This window comes from Lissotriton vulgaris, chromosome 3_2 (genome assembly GCF_964263255.1).
Source record: "Lissotriton vulgaris chromosome 3_2, aLisVul1.2, whole genome shotgun sequence".
NCBI classification, from domain to species: domain Eukaryota; kingdom Metazoa; phylum Chordata; class Amphibia; order Caudata; family Salamandridae; genus Lissotriton; species Lissotriton vulgaris.
Window position 1 is genome coordinate 279,984,027 of NC_141690.1, and position 22,409 is coordinate 280,006,435.

The window sequence follows — 22,409 nt, forward strand, 5'->3', positions numbered from 1 at the left end:
GCGAGAAACAGGTCCAAACTCCTTATTGAAATGCATTGGGCACAGAAGAGACCGATGAGAGACTTGCCCAGCGAGTGGTCTGCATTTGCCCCACATAGAAATGTATTGGGAACAGTGAGGAGATCTGACCATGAGCCACCTGCCCTGTGAGAGGCCTGTCCCGTGAGAGAACTGTCCTGTGAGACAACTGACCAATGAGAGACCTGTCCAGTGACAGACCTGCCCAATGAGAGACCTGTCCAATGAGAAACGTGTCATGTGAGAGACCTTTCCATCCAATGAGAGACCTGTCCTGTGAGAGACCTGTCCAATGAGAGACCTGTTCTGTGAGAGACCTGTCCTGTGAGACACCTGTTCAATGAGAGACCTGTCCCTTGAGACACCTGACCAGTGAGAGAACTGTCCTGTGAGGCAACTGACCAATGAGATACCTGTCCAGTGACAGGCCTGCCCAGTGAGAAACCTGTCCAATGAGAAACGTGTCCTGTGAGAGAACTGTCCAATGAGAGACCTGTCCCGTGAGAGACCTGTCCAATGAGAGACCTGTCCTGTGAGAGACCTGTCCAATGAGAGACCTGTCCCGTGAGAGACCTGTCCAATGAGAGACCTGTCCCGTGAGAGACCTGTCCAATGAGAGACCTCTCCTGTGAGAGACCTGTTGTAACAACCGGATTCTCAGAACAGGCAGCCTACCAATCGTAGCTAACCCAGTCATCACGTAACCACACTCTTCTCAGGCCACTATATACATGATATCTAGAATACTCACCTGAGAAGGTGAAAAAGAGCTATTTACAAGCCTGTACCATCAAAGATACCACTAACGTCTAATGGATTCCATATCTTATCCTATAATTACCTCATCTTATATTCTTTAACGTCTCCCGACGATATCTTTAACGTCACCGGACGATATCTTTAAAGTCAACCGACGATTATCTTTAACGTCCCCGACGATATCTTTAACGTCACCGGACGATTATCTTTAACGTCACCAGAGGATATCTTTAACGTCACCCGAGGATATCTTTAACGTCACCCGACGATTATCTTTAATGTCCCCCAATGATTCTTTATAGTCTCCCGACTGTCTATGCTATGTGGGGTTAATCTATCAACAATTTGGGCATTCCTGACTAAGGGCAAATTATATATTCTGTCTTGCAACCATCCCTGATCCTGAGTAGTGTACCTAGTTATCAACAGTTACCCGCAAGTGAGGGGGTCTCCCAGCCCTCTATACATAAGCATCTGGTTAAAAAGGAACCCTTTATTCTCTCTCAGAGACAATAAACAAACTGGAATTTGCAAACTGGGGTCTCTTTATTACAAGGAACTAAATAACTAATGCTTTTTGTGGAGCAATGATAGAATAACAACTAACAAGCAATCAAACAAACAAAATAAACAAAACATTATAACAATGATATATGTATAAGCAATACAGTAGGAAATTATTAACTCCATGGCTGCTATGGCTTTTCTCCTCCAGTGTGGATTATTTAAGAACCCCATTGTTCATGACGAGCTCAGCTCGTCATGAGTGTACGAGAGGTGTACATCATGACGAGCTGAGCTCGTCATGAGCATGGAAGGAGTTAATGCAAGTGGAGACCTAAACATAACCTAGGAAGCAAAAAGAAGTGAATGATTATATAATGCAGATTATTTAAGAACACCTCACCCTATTAAGAAGAGTCCAACTCTCTGTCCCTCTCTGGTGGAATTAGGACTCTCTCCATCACCATGGCATCACCACCAACGGACCAACTTCTGATGTTCATCTTGGTCTCTGCACTCCACTGGCTCCAACTGACTTCTTCATTGACTGACAGCTTCACCGCTTAAATCCATCTGACTTCTACCATTCCAAAAACCATCTGATCTCTCCACTGCTGTAAACCATCTGACCGCTCTCTTCAGTTCCAAAAACCACCTGACAGCTCTGCTCTTCTGTTCTCTGATAATATGGGAGGCTCTCTGCTCATGGAAATTTCCAGCTAGCACCCGGCCTCCACCGAATTCCTGTAGCAAGCCCCGCGCTCCCTGCGCTGCCACAGTGGCCAGCTGTAGTTCCGTCTAGAGCCCGGGAAAGTAAGCACATTCCTTCGATAAGGGCCGGTCCTCACCGGTTTCTAACTAGTGAATAACAACTCAACTCTAAATATCACTTCTGACCTACAAACGCCTCAGACAACTGCGGCAGGAAGACAAGATGGCTACTCTCTAGTTTAGGCCTTTAGGCCCGAAAAGAGGCAAAATAGGCATAGAATCATGCCAAAGCCAATAGGCAAACCCTACAAATAGGCTAAAATAAAGGATTCATAGCAATATACTGAGATGGCAGTGGACCATAGTCATCACCAATCCAAATATGGCAAATTATCCTGCCGTTACACCTGTCCAATGAGAGACCTGTCCCGTGAGAGACCTGTCCAATGAGAGACTTGTCCCTTGATACACCTGCCCAGTGAGAGAACTGTCCTGTGAGACAACTGACCAATGAGAGACATGTCCGGTGACAGACCTACCCAGTGAGAGACCTATCCAATGAGAGACCTGTTCCATAAGCCACCTGCCAAGTGAGAGTCCTGTCCAATGAGAGACCTGTCCCATAAGCCACTTGCCCAGTGAGAGACCTATCCAATGAGAGACCTGTCCCATGAGCCACCTGCCCAGCGAGAAACATGTCCCATGAGCCACCTGCCCAGTGAGAGACCTGTCCGATGAGACATCTGCCCAGAGAGAGATCTGTCCGATGAGACATCTTCCCAGAGAGAGATCTGTCCGATGAGACATCTGCCCAGTGAGAGACCTGTCCAATGAGAAACCTGTCCTGTGAGCCACCTGCCCTGTGAGAGAACTGTCTTGAGAGTCACCTGCACAGTGAGAGAGCTGTCCTGTGAGACTGTAGAAAATAGAAACCTTCTCAGGGGTCTCACTGATACACCCTGGTACTTTTAAACCAACAAAGAAGAGATTGTCACAGAAGCTGTAATATAAAAAGAATGCATTTATTAACCTCAGATGAGGGAGAGTACGTTATACAGAACCCTCAGAAACTGTATGAGGCAGTCTAAGGAGTTCAGAAAACAGGGACCTTATATATACTTAGGGTTACATAGTCGGCATAAAACCAAGGGGAGGTCCTGGCACATGTAAGCATGCAAAATGACCAATATGGGTATACAAGATTTTCTTGCTCAACAAAGTGGGAGGAGAGCCCAAACTGTGCACATTAGTAAGAATAGCCTGACAGTTCTATACTAGGAGCAGGTGCATTCTACTAGCTAGGCCTCTCTGAGTATGTGCAAGGCTCTGGAAGAGGGAAACAGCACATGGCGAGCACATGGCTAAATAAAATGGCAGCCAAGTACAAAATGGCTTTCAGCCCATGCTAACAGATCCCTGCAATCCTTAACAAGACAACTGCCCAGTGAGAGACCTGTCCCACGAGCCACCTGCCATGTGAGAGGCCTGTCCCTTGAGTCCCCTGCCATGTGAAAGACCTGTCCCTTGAGCCCCCTGCCATGTGAGAGGTCTGTCCCTTGAGCCCCCTGCCATGTGAGAGACCTGTCCCTTGAGCCCCCTGCCATGTGAGAGACCTGTCCCTTGAGCCCCCTGCCATGTGAGAGGCCTGTCCCTTGAGCCCCCTGCCATGTGAGAGACCTGTCCCTTGAGCCCCCTGCCATGTGAGAGGCCTGTCCCTTGAGCCACCTGCCATGTGAGAGGCTGTCCCTTGAGCCCCCTGCCATATGAGAGACCTGTCCCTTGAGCCCCCTGCCATGTGAGAGACCTGTCCCATGAGTCACCTGCCCAGCGAGAGACCTGTCCCTTGAGCCACCTGCCATGTGAGAGGCCTCTCCCTTGAGCTCCCTAACATGTGAGAGGCCTGTCCGATGAGACATCTGCCCAGTGAGAGAGCTGTCCCATGAGCCCCCTTCAGAGTGAGAGGCCTGTCCCTTGAGCCCCCTGCCCAGTGAGAGAGCTGTTCCATGAGCCACCTGCCCATTGAGAGGGTAAACAACCATTACCACAAATCTTTTATCACACATACAACACCCCCGCATACATTGACAACCAAATTCCATTACTCCGCAATGCCATTACAACACATGGCATTACATTGTATATGCTTTTACCACTCATGCTATTACAACGAAATTCGTTGTAAATGCATGAATGGTAAAAGCAAATGTTTTTTAAATGTAAGTATAAGGTAAGTATAGGGTTTGGGATTGCGGTGTAGGGGTATATGTAAGGGGGGTTCAGGGGTAATCTTAGGGTAATGTGTATGTTTGTGTTTTGGGGTGCTGGGGTATTTGTAGGGTGGGTTTAGGTTTTGGGGTGTAGGGGGTAATTTTAGGGTTCAGGGTGTGTTTTGTTTTTTGGGTACTGGGGTATTTTTAGGGGTCAGGGTGCGTTTAAGGTTTTTGGGGGGCCGGGATATTTTTCGGGTTCAGGGTGCATTTAGGTATAGGGGTGCTGGGGTAATTTTGGGGATCAGGGTGGGATAGGGATTTGGGGTGCAAGTGTATTTTTGGGGTTCATGGTGGGTTTAGGTTTTGGGGTGTAGGGGGTAATTTTAGGGTTCAGGGTGCGTTTTGTTTTTTGGGTACTGGGGTATTTTTAGGGGTCAGGGTGCGTTTAAGGTTTTTGGGGGGCAGGGATATTTTTGGGGTTCAGGGTGCATTTAGGTATAGGGGTGCTGGGGTAATTTTGGGGATCAGGGTGGGATTGGGATTTGGGGTGCAACTGTATTTTTGGGGTTCAGGGTGCGTTTAGGTTTTGGGGTGCAGTGGTAATTTTGGGGTTCAGGGTGCGTTTAGATTTTGCGGTGTACGGTTTTTTTTGGGGTTCAGGCTGCGTTTAGATTTTGGATTGCAGGGGCATTTTTGGGGTTCAGAGTGCATTTAGATTTTGGGCTGCAGGGGTAATTTTGGGGATCAGGGTGTGTTAGGGTTTTGGGGTACAGGTGTATATTTGGGGTTCAGGGTGCGTTTGGGGTTTTGGGGTGCAGGGGTATTTTTGGGGTTCAGGGTGCGTTAGGGTTTTGAGGTGCAGGGGTATTTTTGGGGTAAAGCGTGGGTTAGGGTTTTGAGGTGTAGGGGGAATTTTGAGGGTTTAGAGTGCGTTTAGGGTTTTGGGGTGCAGGGTATTTTTGGGGTTCAGGGTGGTTTGGGTTTTGAGGTGTAGAGTCAATTTTTAGGGTTCAGGGTGCGTTTAAGGCTTTGGGGTGCAAGGGTAATTTTAGGGTTCAGGGTTAGGGTGACCAACAATCCGTAAATTTCACGAACAGTCCGTAATTTCGACCGTCTGTCCGTTGTCCATGAAGGATTCTTTAACGGACGCAATTTGTCCATAATTTTAACCGGACACCGGTCCCACCACCCTAACGCCGGCACAGCTTCCACCCACCTCTCTTCTTGACTCTGATGCTGTTCCAAAGCTAAGATACCCCGCAGCATTGGAGAGGCAGAGCGGGATGGCAACCCTCACACCTCCAGCCCTTGATGAGCTGTTAAGAGGTGCTTGAAGGTGACTGAGAGGGTGGGGATGCAACTTCAGGATCAGGGGCACCAATTCAGATGCAAACAGCCCTGAATGCGTCACGTCTCTGCAATTTAGAGGGGGCCTCACACATTCCCTTCCTATGAAGGAAATAGGCAATGTCTGTGGGTTTTTCTACAGAAGATTCAATCAATCAATCATGGGCATTTGTAAAGCGTGCTACTCACCCGGAAGGGTCTCAAAGCACTGGGGGGGAGGGGCCCGCTACTGCTCGTAGAGCCAGGTCTTGAGGAGCTTCCTGAAGGAGAGATGATCCTGGGTCAGCCGGAGGTGGATCGGGAGGGAGTTCCATGTCTTGGCTGCCAGGTAGGAGAAGGATCTTCCCCCGGCGGTGGCTTTGCGGATGCATGGTACGGCGGCGAGGGCGAGGCTGGTCGATCGTAGCTGGCGGGTGGGTGCGTAGAAGGTCAGGCGGTTGTTGAGGTACTTGAGGCCCAGGTTGTGGAGGGTCTTGTGTGTGTGGGTGAGGAGCCTGAACGTGATCCTCTTGCTGTGGAGCCAGTGCAGGTCTCTCAGGTGGCCGGAGATGTGGCTGTGTCGGGGGACGTCCAGGACGACTCGTGCGGAGGTGTTCTGGATGCGCTGGAGTCTTTTCTGAACTTTGGCTGTGGTTCCGGTGTAGAGGGTGTTTCCGTAGTCCTGTCGGCTGGTGACGAGTGTCTGGGTGACCGTCTTCCTGGTTTCTGTGGGGATCCATCGGAAGATCTTACGGAGCATGCGCAGGGTATTGAAGCATGATGACGAGACGGCGTTGACTTGTCTGGTCATCGAGAGGGAGGAGTCCAGGATGAAGCCCAGGTTGCGTTCATGGTCCGTTGGTTTGTGGGTGGTGCCCAGGGCAGGGGGCCACCAGGAGTCATCCCAGGCGGAGGGCGATGATCCCAGGATGAGGACTTCCGTTTTGTCTGAGTTCAGTTTCAGGCGGCTGTTCTTCATCCATTCGGCGACGTCTTTCATCCCTTCGTGTAGGCTGGTTCTAGCGGTGGCGGGGTCGTTGGTGAGGGAGAGGATTAACTGGGTGTCGTCGGCATAGGAGATGATGTTGAGGTTGTGTTTGCGTACGATGGCTGCGAGGGGGCTCATGTAGACGTTGAAGAGGGTAGGGCCGAGTGATGGCCCTTGTGGTACGCCGCAGACGACTTCGGAGGCCTCGGATCTGAATGGGGGAGGCGGACTCTCTGGGTTCTTCCGGCGAGGAACGAGATGATCCACTCCAGTGCCTTCTCTCGGATTCCGAAGTTGCTAAGGCGCTGTACTAGGGTGCGGTGGCAGACAGTGTCGAACGCTGCAGAGAGGTCCAGGAGGATGAGGGCCGGTGTTTCCCAGTTGTCGAGCAGGGATCTGATGTCGTCAGTGGCTGCGATGAGGGCGGTCTCGGTGCTGTGGTTGGCTCGGAAACCGGACTGCGAAGGGTCGAGGGATCCGTTCGTCTCGAGGAAGGCGGCAAGCTGTCTGTTGACGGTCTTTTCGATGACTTTGGCAGGAAAAGGGAGGAGCGAGATGGGGCGGTAGTTCTTGAATTCGGTGGGGTCCGCTGTAGGTGGTTGCCCCTAGATTATATGCTGTAATTCTTTGAAATAGCTCAATCATTTTGCACAGGTTTGGTCTGGCTGTGACGGGCAGTCGGCCTGATTTTTATTGATTCTGCAGGGATAAAATTGAGATGCCTTGTGGCCTCCTGTTTAGCATAGCCTCATCCACAATGTGAGTTTTCTTGGCAGGAAATGAGACAAGTAACACAGAAGGAGGGGAGAAACCCTGACGACTCCTTTAAAGCGGAGGCTTCCCTAACATTAAATCACAGTCACAAACTGAACTAAATCTATAACAGGTGAGAAGAAGTGAAAACCCAAGATCTTAGCTGAGGCTTGCTATTTGTAAAAATAGCCTCCTTGCATCCACGGATCTAGAAAGCAAATGCCAGTGCATGCGCAGTCCCACCACTGTGGCCCTTGTGCATGCAACAGGGAGCATTTGAGGTAAGAAGATGCGTCTCTCCCATAGTCATGAAAGAACACAACACCATATCCGTCTCCAGGCACAGACTGGGTCACGCATATTCGGAATCCTCTTCGGCTACTGGTGCTGGTACAAATGTGTGTCAGTAGGCAGCCCTGCTGATCATGTACTCTCTCTCTCCACTTCATGCTGAAGTCACCCGTAGCTTTCATAAATTGCAGACGAACACCGCAGAGTGGTTGGAGCAGCAATATTTAGAGAGTCAGAAGGTGCTAGCAGTGGGTGGGCCAGCTATGGAGCCTCTCACCAACCCCTCGCTGTGCAAACATCCTAGAACCGGCCGAGATTACACCGAGGCAGCCCATGGTTCTCTTCACAGAGCTTAATTACTGTCACTAAATTGTAAACAAACCTCAGTTCTTCAAACATGAAGTCTATAATGTAATAAATAAAGAAATGGCACAATCGCACCCACACTGATTAACAAAGTATGGAAGACAATCAGTTCAATCAGTTCTCTTGGAGTATCTCCTTTAAGTACTGTATAAGTGGGGGATGGCAAAACTAACATTTTGGAAAGAGCCTGTCTTCTTGTTTTCTTGTCCAGGAGGGGATGAGGAGCCCTACCCCACCCTGGAAGAGACCAAGATGATACTAAAATACTGCATGCCCACACCTGTGCCCACCCTGGTGGATCCTGTTCCCCCTCCAGTGATGTCTCTTGTTCCCCCATGTGGTGGCTCCTGCCCCCCGCCCCCCGCCTGTGATGGCTCTTGTCCCCCTGTGGTGGATCCTGTCTCTGCCCTGGGTGGCTTCTGTCCCAGTCCTGGAATAGCTCCTGCAGCGAGGGTGAAATTCTTGATGGGCCTCTTCTCAAAAAGGCTCAGCTCAAAATTAATATGAAAAGGTGGGCGAGTGAGTAAGTGAAGGGATGGGTGGATGGATGGATGAATTAGTGAAAGGGTGAATGGATGAATGAAAGATTGAATTGAAAGATAATGAGATAGGATGGATGGATTGATGAGTGAGTGGAAAGATGTCCAACTTCGTTAAACTATGTCACAAACTTCGCTCTGCCCCAAGTGAGTCAATGGATAACCTCTGCTGGAAGGAAATAAAACATCAGGAAAACCAGCCTTGCACCAACTCACGGGGAAGTTACCTTAGCACTTGTTTGTCCAAATTGGATCTATTAGAAGAATGGAAAAAAACAGACCAGGCACACTTCTGTAAAGTTGCCAATGGTGTAGCAAAAAGGAAGTCACTGCTAGAGGACAAAATATCTGTAAATAAACGGCGCCACGCATGGACGGTAATCTCTTACACTCACCAAAAACCACAGGAATACTTAGCTACGCACTTCAGTCAACATCTAAAACATTTTTACATTGCCTACTGAATGGGTCAGCACTACTCTAAGGACTTAGGACCATCTTGGAAACACCAAAAAGAAAGTCCCCATTGCAGAATGTGCGGATACCGTAATAAAACCCTAATGCACTTGTTATGTGCATGCCTGGCACTTATGATTTTAAGAAGACGGTACGTACGGGACATCTTTATCACTCTAAACATCAACATATGCCGGCAAGCTGTAATAAGCTGGCTGGGAGGTACCTCTTCTATCTTGGCCTGTCGTGGACTTAAATTTTTGATTGAGGTAACAAAACGGCGACAAGAAAACTAACTGAAAAAAGGCACTCAATGTCGAGCACAAGGATCAGACTGAGGCTTGAAGACTATTGAGGATAAATGAAACAATCAAAACCTCGCCTATGAAATTGATCTTAATAATGTACTGTACAGGGGGGAATTAGAATGTTTTTTTTACCAGAGAAGGTATACTTTTACAGCATGTAATTTGTATATTTTTTTTATTTTTAAAAGACCTTTATTATACACTTTTGTTAAAATAAACACAGCTGTAGGCCTACAACCTCAAGGGCCGGCCGCGTTGTTTACTGTTAGTCACAATACTTGCGGATTAAAACACAGCCCTTCAGTCGACAACCCTGGGGTCCGGCGGCGTATTACTATGAAGCGGACTTGTTAGCATTCAGTTCACATTTCGGAGAAAACTGAGGTCTAACATTTTTGTATTTTGGTATTTTAAAATAAACAACTTGTAACTGAGTATAGCAAATTTTTACGCTGGTTATACCCACATCCATGGCGACATACAATGTAACAACATTTATCAAGAGAGACTGTGATGTGACATAGTCTGTACGTAGAGGTGTATCATAATGCTTCCTACTTATACCCCATACCCTGCCATCCTAGTCCCCTTCCTCTTCCTCATCTGAGCTAATGCCATCCTCTTCCGGTAATGGATCACATATGTCACCACTGTATGTATTCCACGCGGCCCATACTGTGTTCCACTTACGAGGGCATGCTCTACTCACATACACCGCCCTCTCCGTCAACATCAGCATATCCATGTTCATGCTCCATTGAGACACTGTGGGCAGTTCCGATGCGCCCCATTTTTGGGCGATATCTCGTTTTGCTACCATTATGGCTAGTGTCCCCCAAATTTGGCCGTATCTGGATAAATCAGTTGGTTCCCATATATTTAGTATACATTTACGTGGTTCGGGCACCAGGGAGACTTTGAGAGCTTGTGAGAGAGTGCGCATCACCTGACGCCAGTACTCAGCTATGAGTGGACAGTCCCAGAGTGTATGGAGTAATGTACCTTCCTCGCCACAGCCACGAAGACAATAAGGGTGTGGTGCTTTATGTAGTTTATGGAGCAGGGGTCTAGTATAGTATATGCGGTGCAGAATTTTCAGTTGCACTAATCTGAATTTTGCCGAAATCCCTATCTTCCTTGGAGACGCCAGCGCCTCATTCCACTCTGAGTCATCAATATCGCCAATTTCTTCCGCCCACCGCTTCCGTAATTTCTGTGTAGGATCTGTTAGGTTATGGAGTAGTTTCCGGTATGTGAGTGAAGTTGCGCCATGTTGCATGTAGTCAGTAAGTAATCTATCCTCCAATGGTGAGGATTCCGGGATGTCTGTGTCTGTTGGTATTGCCTGCAATAGCGCGTGTCTGATTTGCACATATCTGTAAGTTTCGTTTGGTCCTAAGTCATATTGTTGTTGGAGTAGTGTGAATGAGATCACAGTACCTTTATCCCACAGGTCTCCCACCTTGGATATGCCAATGCTGTCCCACTGCGCAAACCCCTTACTCTGCCGCAAGCGCTTTCGTGTCCCAGAGTGGGGTGAGTTTAGTGATTCTCCCCTTCCAGCCCAGTTTCGCCTGTGCCGTTTCGTGGGTCCTATCAGCTTTGTTGCCTGCTGTCTATTGTACAGTACGGACAGCATGCAGTCCGCCCCCAACTGTGCCCTGTTGGCCCTGTAGGCTGGGTCCTCCCTTCGCGTGTGGAGCCACTGGTTCACAATTTTGAGGTGTGCGGCCCAGTAATAAAGCTGTAGATTGGGTAGTGCAATCCCTCCCTCATACCAACTCCTGTTCAGTTTGATGTGTGCAATGCGCGCCGGTCGGTTACTCCACAATAATTTAGAAACCAACGCCGTGACCTGTTGGAAATACCTTGGCACGACCGGATAAGGGGTGTTTTCCAGGGCGTACAGGAATCTAGGGAGCGCCATCATTTTATAAAGAGCAGCTTGGCCGAGAAGGGTCAGCGGTAAGGCCGCCCAGTGTTTTACGTCAGTACGTAGACGTTCCAGAGGAGGTTTTAGATTTTTATCAAAGAATTCCGTAGCATTGTCAGTGATATGTATGCCAAGATACTTGAAGAAGCCAGAGGCTAGTAAAAGCAGGCAATCTGCTGCCGGTGAGGGCTGTGGCCCCTTCAAAATGTAGAGTACTGATTTCGCCCAATTTAGCGTATATCCCGAGGTTTTCCTGTGGGTGTCACAGAGTGTAAGGAGTGCTGGGATGCCCCTATATGGATCTGTTAAATATATCAACATGTCGTCCGCGTAGAGCGATACTCGATCTTCCCATCCCGCCTTCTAACTAATCCCCTTCAATAATGGTGTTGACCTAATTAGCGTAGCCAGCGGTTCCAGAGCCAGGGCAAAGAGCAAGGGGGTCAGGGGACAGCCCTGACGAGTGCCCCTTGCCAATGGAATGTGTGTGAGATGTGTCCGTTGGCGGTGAGTAGGCGACCGGGTTAGTGTATAGAAGACAGACCCAGGCAATGTATTTAGGGCCAAAGCCCATATGTGACAAGACTGCAAATAAATACTCCCATTCCACCATATCGAACACCATTTTGGCATCTAAGAAAAGGATCACCGCTGAGTCTGACAATGAGGGAGCGTGCGCAAGGATCCCATGTACACTTCTGAGGTTCAGGGCCGTTCTGCTATTGGGCATGAAGCCCGATTGATCAGGGTGGATCAACAGTGGGAGATGGTTCATTAGTCTATTAGCTAACAGTTTTGCTGTAATTTGTATTTTTAATCTGTTCGAAGATTGTAACGATTTTTATTAATCACACAATAAAATTGAGTGGAAAGATGGAAGAGAGAAAAGGTAAATAGCTGGATGTATGGGTGGAAGGGTAGCTGGATGGGTAAAAGGGTGGATGGATGAGTAAAAGGATGGATGAGTAAAAAGGTGGATGATGAGTGAGTGGGTGGATGGATGAGTGAAATGATGGATGGATTGATGAATTGATAAGTGCAAGGGTGAATGGATGGACTGATGAGTGAAAGGGTGGATGTAAGGATGGATGAGTGAGTGAAAGGTAGGGTAGATGGACAAAAGGATGAATAGATGAGTGGAGGAGTGAAAGGATAAATGGATGAGAGAAAGGATGGATGGATGAGTGAAAGGATGGATGAGTGATAGGTTCAATTGATGGATTCATGAGTGAATGAGTAGAAGGATGGGTGGAAGGATGATTGACTGGGTGGATGGATGAGTAAGTGAAAGGATGGCTGGATGGGTAAAAGGCTAAATGGCTGGATGGATGAGTGAATGGATGGATGAGTGGAAGAGTGGATGGATGAGTGTACAGATGCATAGGGTGAAAGGGTGGATGATAGATAATGGGTGGATGAAAGGATGGATGAGTGAAATGATGGATGGAAGGATATATGATGGATAGGTTTGCAAATGGTTGAATATGTTTGGATATGGCTGGGCTTACTTATATACTATTGCGCGACCTCTGATGTGTCTGTAAAACGTATTCAATTGTCCTGAAGTTTTGTCCAGAATTTTGACCCTTTGTCCTGAATTTTTACACTCACCGTTCTGAATTTGCACCAATGCCAGTTGGTCACCCTATTCAGGGTGCGCCTGGCTTTTGGGGTGGGGGGGGTATTTTTGGGGTTCAGGGTGGGTTTAGGTTTTTTTTATATATATATATATATATATATATATAAAAAGTTAAACCACCCTTACACAGTTTATGACTTCGCCACGCATGCGTTTGCGTTGTAAAGGTATGCGTGGTGAAGTCATATGAGGAGTGAAAGGTTGCGGGGTAACGGTATCGCAGAGCAATTGCATTTTCATAGTACTGGTGTGCGTGATGAAAGTATGCGGGATGACGTTTTATATTCCAGGGAGAGACCTGTTCAATGAGAGACCTGCCCAGTTAGAGACCTGTCCCTTGAGAGACCTGCCCTATGAGAGACATGTCCGATGAGTGAGACGCCGCATCACACCCCACTGCCAGTTCCATGCTTTGGGGCGCCGCAGTCCACACCCCATTAAAAGCACCGGAGCACAGCGGGGTACCGGCACCCCGTGAAAAGATCCGGGACGCAATGCGCGTTATAAAGGGATCTCCGGTGCTGATGCTCAGAGGCTGAGAGGGTCACCCCTCCCCTCCTCAGGGGGGCTCAGGTGGAGCCCCTTCGGTACCCCGAGTTGACACCCATCGCGGGGTGCAGTTCCGCTCCTGGCCGCTGGGGGACACGAGAGAGGCGCCAAGAAGTGCCAGGAAAGTTGGAGCGCTGCCGGAGGCAGAGAGGGAAGGAGAAGGGACGGAGCCCGAGTGGGAGGAGAGAAGAAGGAGAGGCAGGAAGCGGGGAGAGAGCAGACGGCGTGAAGGAGGAGAGAGCGACCCCCGCACTGCTGCCGCCGCCGCCCCCGGGACATCTGCTGGGACCGGGCGAGGGTGCGGGAGTCTGCCCTTCAGAGCCTGGAGAGAGGGGCATTGCACCCCAGACCCCGGGAGGTGCGGTGTACAGGGCGGTGCTGCCCTCCAGTGCTCCGAACGTGCTGTGTACAGAGCCGGACTGCCCCCAGAACCAAGGGGGTGCTGTGTACAGAGCGGGACTACCCCCCAGAACCCGGGGGTGCTGAGTACAGAGCGGCTGAACCATTCAAATCCCGGGAGGTGCTGAGTACAGGGCGGTTCTTTCCCTCTAAGCCCAGGAGGTGCTGAGTACAGAGCGGCTGAACCCTTCAATACTCGGGGGTGCTGAGTACAGGGCGGTTCAACCCATCAAAAACCGGGAGGTGCTGAGTACAGGGCGGTTCTGTCCCTCAAATCCCAGGAGGTGCTGAGTACAGAGCGGCTGAACCCTTCAATACTAGGGGGTGCTGAGTACAGGGCGGTTCAACCCATCAAAAATTGGGAGGTGCTGTGCAGAGAAGGGTTCTACCCTCCAGAGCCCGAGGGGTGTTGTGTACAGAGCTCCAGAGGTACAGGATCCTACGGTTCTGACCCTTGACCCAGGGCTCTGGGGCTCAAGTACTTTGGACTCTGTTGCAGTTCTTAGGCTGCTGCCCCCCTGGCACACCCCCCCATCCTGCACCTCTGGACCCATCCGACCCGGCAGCATGTTCGTCCGGAACCACCAGAACCGGGTGACGGTGGCGCGGTGCTCGGCCCTGGAGATGGAGATCAAGAGGGGGAGACTGCGGAGGAGCGTCTTCATCGACACCCCCCAGGTGAGAGTGAGGGCATGACCCCAGTGAGACCCCCCCGCCACCCCACTGCATCACAAGACCTCAGGTGTGAGCCCCCTCCTGCATCACAAGACCCCGGGTGAGACCCCCCAGGTGAGACTGAGGCATGAACACGGTGAGACCCTACCCCCCCTCTGCACATCAAGACCCCAGGCGAAACACCCCCCCCCAACCACTGCATCACTAGACCCCAGTTGAGACCCCCATTCACTACATCACTAGACCCCAGGTGAGACCCCCATCCACTGCATCACTAGACCCAGGTGAGACCCCCATCACTGCATCACTAGACCACAGGTGAGACCCCCATCCACTGCAACACTAGACCCAAGGTGAGACCCCCATCCAATGAATCACTAGACCCCAGGTGAGACCCCACTCCACTGCATCACTGGACCCCATGTGAGACCCCCATCCAATGAATCACTAGACCCCAGGTGAGACCCCCATCCAATGAATCACTAGACCCCAGGTGAGACCCCCCATCCACTGCAACCCTAGACCCAGGTGAGACCCCCACCACTAGACCCCAGATGAGACCCCCCACCACTGCATCACTAGACCCCAGGTGAGACCCCCCACCACTGCATCACTAGACACCAGGTGAGACCCCCCATCCACTGCATCACTAGACCCCAGGTGAGACCCCCATCCACTGCATCACTAGACCCCAGGTGAGACCCCATCCACTGCATCACTAGACCCCAGGTGAGATCCCCCATCCACTGCATCACTAGACCCCAGGTGAGACCCTCTCCTCATCACTGCATCACTAGACCCCAGGTGAGACCCCAATGCACTGCATCACTAGACCCCAGGTGAGATCCCCCATCCACTGCATCACTAGACCCCAGGTGAGAACCCCCATCCGTTGCATCACTAGAGCCCAGGTGAGACCCTCTCCTCATCACTGCATCATTAGACCCCAGGTGAGACCCCACATCCACTGCATCACTAGACCCCAGGTGAGAACCCCCATCCACTGCATCACTAGACCCCAGGTGAGACCCTCTCCTCATCACTGCATCACTAGACCCCAGGTGAGACCCCCCTCCACTGCATCACAAGGCCCCAGGTGAGACCCCCATCCACTGCATCACTAGACACCAGGTGAGACCCCCATCCATTGCATCACTAGAGCCCAGGTGAGACCCCCCCATCCACTGCATCACTAGACCCCAGGTGAGACACCCCTCCACTGCATCACTAGACACCAGGTGAGACCCCCCATCCAATGCATCACAAGACCCCAGGTGAGACCCCCCATCCACTGCATCACTAGACCCCTGGTGAGACCCCCATTCACTGCATCACTAGACCCCAGGTGAGACCCCCTCCACACTGCATCATTAGACCCAAGGTGAGACCCCCATCCATTGCATCACTAGACCCCAGGTGAGACCCTCTCCTCATCACTGCATCACTGTACCCCAGGTGAGACCCCCATCCCTGCATCACTGTACCCCAGGTGAGACCCTCTCCTCATCACTGCATCACTGGACCCCAGGTGAGACCCTCTCCTCATCACTGCATCACTGGACACCAGGTGAGACCCCACACTGCATCACTAGACACCAGGTGAGAACCCCATCCATTGCATCACTAGACCCCAGGTAAGACCCCCTTCCACTGCATCACTAGACCCCAGGTGAGACCCCCCTCATTTACTGCTTCACTAGACCCCAGGTGAGACCCCCATCCACTGCAACACTAGACCCAAGGGGAGACCCCCATCCAATGCATCACTAGACCCCAGGTGATACCCCCCTCATTTACTGCTTCACTAGACACCAGGTGAGACCCCCATTCGCTTCATTACTAGACCCCAGGTAAGACCCCCTGCCATGCATCACAAGACCCCAGGTGAGACCCCCATCCACTGCATCACTAGACCCCAGGTGAGACCCCCATTCACTGCATCACTAGACCCCAGGTGAGACCCTCTCCTCATCACTGCATCACTAGACACCAGGTGAGAACCCCATCCATTGCATCACTAGACCCCAGGTAAGACCCCCTTCCACTGCATCACTAGACCCCAGGTGAGACCCCCCTCATTTACTGCTTCACTAGACCCCAGGTGAGACCCTCATCCCCTTCAACACTAGACCCCAAGTGAGACCCCCTTCCACTGCATCACTAGACCCCAGGTGAGACCCCCTTCCACTGCATCACTAGACCCCAGGTGAGACCCCCCATCCATTGCATCACTAGACCCCAGGTGAGACCCCCATCCCCTGCATCACTGGGCCCCAGGTGAGACCCCCCATCCATTGCATCACTAGACCCCTGGTGAGACCCCCTCTCCTCTACATCACTAGACCCCAGGTGAGACCCCCTACCACTGCATCACTAGACCCCAGGTGAGACCCCCATCCTATGCATCACTGGACCCCAGGGAGACCCCTCATCCAATGCATCACTAGACCCCAGATGAGACCCTCTTCTCATCACTGCATCACTAGACCCCAGGTGAGACCCCCACCACTGCATCACTAGACCCCAGGTGAGACCCCCCACCACTGCATCACTAGACCCCAGGTGAGACCCCCCATTCACTGCATCACTAGACCCCAGGTGAGACCCCCCACCACTGCATCACTAGACCCCAAGTGAGACCTCCCTATCCACTGCAACACTCGACCCCAGGTGAGACCCCCCATCCACTGCATCACTAGACCTCAGGTGAGACCCCCATCCCCTGCATCACTAGACCCCAGGTGAGAACCCCCACCACTGCATCACTAGACCCCAAGTGAGACCTCCCTATCCACTGCATCACTCGACCCCAGGTGAGACCCCCCCATCCACTGCATCACTAGACCCCAGGTGAGACCCTCATCCCCTGCATCACTAGACCCAGGTGAGACCCCCTTCCACTGCATCACTAGACCCCAGGTGAGACCCCCATCCCCTGCATCACTAGACCCAGGTGAGACCCCCCCATTCACTGCATCACTAGACCCAGGTGAGACCCCCTTCCACTGCATCACTAGACCCCAGGTGAGACCCTCATCCCCTGCATCACTAGACCCCAGGTGAGAACCCCCATTCACTGCATCACTAGACCCCAGGTGAGACCCCCCAATCACTGCTCCACTAGACCCTAGGTGAGACCCCCACTGCACCACTAGACACCAAGTAAGACCCCCCATTCACTGCTTCACTAGACCCCAGGTAAGACTCCCCCCCATCCACTGCATCACTAGACCCCAGGTGAGACCCCCATGCACTGCATCACTAGACCCCAGGAGAGACCCTCTCCGCATCACTGCATCACTAGACCCCAGGTGAGACCTGCATTCACTGCATTACTAGACCCCAGGTAAGACCCCCTGCCATGCATCACAAGACCCCAGGTCAGACCCCCCTCATCACTGCATCACTAGAATCCAGGTGAGACCCCCCCTCATTTACTGCTTCACTAGACCCCAGGTGAGACCCCCCATTTACTGCTTCACTAGACCCCAGGTGAGACCCCCATCCACTGCATCACTAGACCCCAGGTGAGATCCCCCTCCACTGCATCACTAGACCCAAGGGGAGACCCCCATCCAATGCATCACTAGACCCCAGGCGAGAACCCCAACTGCACCACTAGACACCAGGTGAGACCCCCATTCACTGCATTACTAGACCCCAGGTAAGACCCCCATCCACTGCATCACTAGACCCCAGGTGGGACCCCCCATCTACTGCATCACTAGACCCCAGGTGAGACCCCCTCACCACTGCATCACTAGACCCCCGGTGAGACCCCCATCCACTGCATCAGTAGACCGCATGTGAGACCCCCTCACCACTGCATCACTAGACCCTCCCCGGTGAGACCCCCATCCACTGCATCACTAGACCCCCGGTGAGACCCCCCATCCACTGCATCACAAGGCCCCAGGTGAGACCCCTCATTCACTGCATCACTAGACCCAGGTGAGACCCCCCATTCACTGCTTCACTAGACCCAAGGGGAGACCCCCATCCAATGCATCACTAGACCCCAGGTGAGACCCCCATCCACTGCATCACTAGACCCCAGGTGAGACCCCCATCCACTGCATCACTAGACCCCAGGTGAGACCCCCCATCCACTGCATCACTAGACCCCAGGTGAGACCCCCCTCATTTACTGCTTCACTAGACTCCAGGTGAGACCCCCACCCACTGCATCACTAGACCCAAGGGGAGATTCCCATGCAATGCATCACTAGACCCCAGGGGAGACCCCCCACTGCACCACTAGACACCAGGTGAGACCCGCATTCACTGCATTACTAGACCCCAGGTAAGACCCCCATCCACTGCATCATTAGACCCAAGGTGAGACCCACATCCATTGCATCACTAGACCCCAGGTGAGACCCCCTCACCACTGCATCACTAGACCCCCGGTGAGACCCCCATCCTCTGCATCACTAGACCCCAGGTGAGACCCCCTCACCACTGTATCACTCGACCCCCGGTGAGACCCCACATCCACTGCATCACTAGACCCCAGGTGAAACCCCCATCCACTGTATCACTAGACCCCAGGTGAGACCCCCTTCCACTGCATCACTAGACCCCCGGTGAGACCCCCCATCCACTGCATCACTAGACCCCAGGTGAGACCCCCATTCACTGCATCACTAGATCCCAGGTGAGACCCCCCATTCAATGTATCACTCGACCCCATGTGAGACCCCCATCCACTGCATCACTAGACCCCAGGTGAGACCCCCCATTCAATGCATCACTAGACCCCAGGTGAGACCCCCCTCCTGCATCACTAGACCCCAGGTGAGACCCCCATCCACTGCATCACTGGACCCCAGGTGAGACCCCCAACTACTGCATCACTAGACCCCAGGCGAGACCCCCCATCCACTGCATCACTAGACCCCTGGTGAAATCCCCCTCCACTGCATCACTAGACCCCAGGTGAGACCCTCATCCCCTGCATCACTAGACACCAGGTGAGACCCCCCATCCACTGCATTACTAGACCCCAGGTAAGACCCCCTGCCACTGCATCACTAGACCCCAGGTGAGACCCCCCATTTACTGCTTCACTAGACCCAAGGGGAGACCCCCATCCAATGCATCACTAGACCCCAGGTGAGACCCCCACCACACCGCATCACTGGATCCCAGGTGAGACACTATCTCACTGCATCACTAGACCCCAGGTGAGAACCCCTATCCACTGCATCACTAGACCCCAGGTGAGACACCCCATTCACTGCATCACTAGACCCCAGGTGAGACCCCCCATCTACTGCATCACTAGACCCCAGGTGAGACCCCCCATCCACTGGATCACTAGACCCCAGGTGAGACCCCCTATTCAATGCATCACTAGACCCCAGGTGAGACCCCCCCCATCCACTGCATCATTATACACCAGGTGAGACCCCCATTCACTGCATCACTAGACCCCAGGTGAGACCCCCCATCCACTGCATCACTAGACCTCAGGTGAGACCCCCCATCCACTGGATCACTAGACCCCAGGTGAGACCCCCCATTCCCTGCATCACTACACCCCAGGTGAGACCCCACACTGCATCACTAGACACCAGGTGAGACCCGCATCCATTGCATCACTAGACCCCAGGTGAGACCCCCCCATTCACTGCATCACTAGACCCCAGGTGAGACCCCCATCCACTGCATCACTAGTCCCCAGGTGAGACCCCACTCCACTACATTACTAGACCCCCGGTGAGACCCCCATCCACTGCATCACTAGTCCCCAGGTGAGACCCCACTCCACTGCATCACTAGACCCCCGGTGAGACCCCACATCCACTGCATCACTAGACCCCAGGTGAGACCCCCATCCACTGCATCACTAGACCCCAGGTGAGACCCCCTTCCACTGCATCACTAGACCCCAGGTGAGACCCCCCATCCACTGCATCACAAGACCCCAGGTGAGACCCCCATTCACTGCATCACTAGATCCCAGGTGAGACCACCCCATTCAATGTATCACTATTGTTATTGTTATAGTGGATTTGTATAGCGCCTGGGTCACCTGCAGGTCTCAGGGCGCTTTGACCACAGAACATAACATCCGGGATATTGAAAAGGGGGAGTACTTAGGCTGAGCTGAGTGCTGTTCTGAACAGATTTGTCTTCAAGGCTTTCCTGAAACGGAGTAGATTTCCCTCCTTTCGGAGTGTCTCAGGCAGGGCGTTCCAGAGGTTCGGTAGTAAAACCGAAAAGGATCTCCCTCCCATTGTGGACATTTTAAAACGAGGACATACAAGGAGATTGGCATCAGCGGACCTGAGATTTCTTTCCGGGGGTCTCACTAGACCCCATGTGAGACCCCCATCCACTGCATCACTAGACCCCAGGTGAGACCCCCCATTCAATGCATCACTAGACCCCAGGTGAGACCCCCCTCCTGCATCACTAGACCCCAGGTGAGACCCCCATCCACTGCATCACTGGACCCCAGGTGAGACCCCCAACTACTGCATCACTAGACCCCAGGTGAGACCCCCCATCCACTGCATCACTAGACCCCTGGTGAGATCCCCCTCCACTGCATCACTAGACCCCAGGTGAGACCCTCATCCCCTGCATCACTAGACACCAGGTGAGACCCCCCATCCACTGCATTACTAGACCCCAGGTAAGACCCCCTGCCACTGCATCACTAGACCCCAGGTGAGACCCCCCATTTACTGCTTCACTAGACCCAAGGGGAGACCCCCATCCAATGCATCACTAGACCCCAGGTGAGACCCCCACCACACCGCATCACTGGATCCCAGGTGAGACACTATCTCACTGCATCACTAGACCCCAGGTGAGAACCCCTATCCACTGCATCACTAGACCCCAGGTGAGACACCCCATTCACTGCATCACTAGACCCCAGGTGAGACCCCCCATCTACTGCATCACTAGACCCCAGGTGAGACCCCCCATCACCTGGATCACTAGACCCCAGGTGAGACCCCCTATTCAATGCATCACTACACCCCAGGTGAGACCCCCCCATCCACTGCATCATTATACACCAGGTGAGACCCCCATTCACTGCATCACTAGACCCCAGGTGAGACCCCCATCCACTGCATCACTAGTCCCCAGGTGAGACCCCACTCCACTGCATCACTGGACCCCAGGTGAGACCCCCCACCACACTGCATCACAAGACCTCAGGTGAGACCGCGTCCACTGCATCACTGGACCCCAGGTGAGACCCCCCATCCACTGGATCACTAGACCCCAGGTGAGACCCCCCCATTCACTGCATCACTACACCCCAGGTGAGACCCCACACTGCATCACCAGACACCAGGTGAGACCCCCATCCATTGCATCACTAGACCCCAGGTGAGACCCCCCCATTCACTGCATCACTAGACCCCAGGTGAGACCCCCATACACTGCATCACTAGTCCCCAGGTGAGACCCCACTCCACTGCATCACTGGACCCCAGGTGAGACCCCCCACCACACTGCATCACAAGACCTCAGGTGAGACCGCGTCCACTGCATCACTGGACCCCAGGTGAGACACTATCTCACTACACCACTAGACCCAGGTGAGACCTCTCCCCTCACCACTGCATCACAAGACCCCAGTTGAGACACCCCCACCACACCGCATCACTGCATCCCAGGTGAGACACTTTCTCACTGCATCACTGGACCCCAGGTGAGACACTATCTCAGTGCATAAATAGACCCCAGGTGAGACACTATCTCACTGCATCACTGGACCCCAGGTGAGACACTATCTCACTGCATCACTGGACCCCACGTGAGACACTATCTCACTGCATCACTAGACACCAGGTAAGACACTATCTCACTGCATAAATAGACCCCAGGTGAGACACTATCTCACTGCATCACTGGACCCCATGTGAAACACTATTTCACTGCATCACTAGACACCAGGTAAGACACTATCTCACTGCGTCACAGGACACCAGGTGAGACACTATCTCACTGCGTCACTG

General features: G+C 52.4%; 1 protein-coding gene across 4 annotated transcripts in view; it reads left to right on the top strand.

The window, feature by feature from the left end:
- Positions 1–13,527: 13,527 nt before the first annotated feature.
- The window catches only part of RTKN (rhotekin), a 570,155-nt gene continuing 561,273 nt past the window's right edge, over positions 13,528–22,409 (top strand). Inside the window, exon 1 of one of the 4 annotated variants that reach the window (XM_086964364.1) lies at positions 13,528–14,427. In XM_086964364.1, coding sequence (XP_086820490.1) covers positions 14,317–14,427 — 111 coding nt within the window. In that variant the 5' untranslated portion in view covers positions 13,528–14,316. Of the gene's footprint in view, positions 14,539–22,409 lie in introns of all 4 variants that reach the window. The other 3 variants (XM_086964365.1, XM_086964369.1, XM_086964368.1) reach the window with 3 other exon arrangements.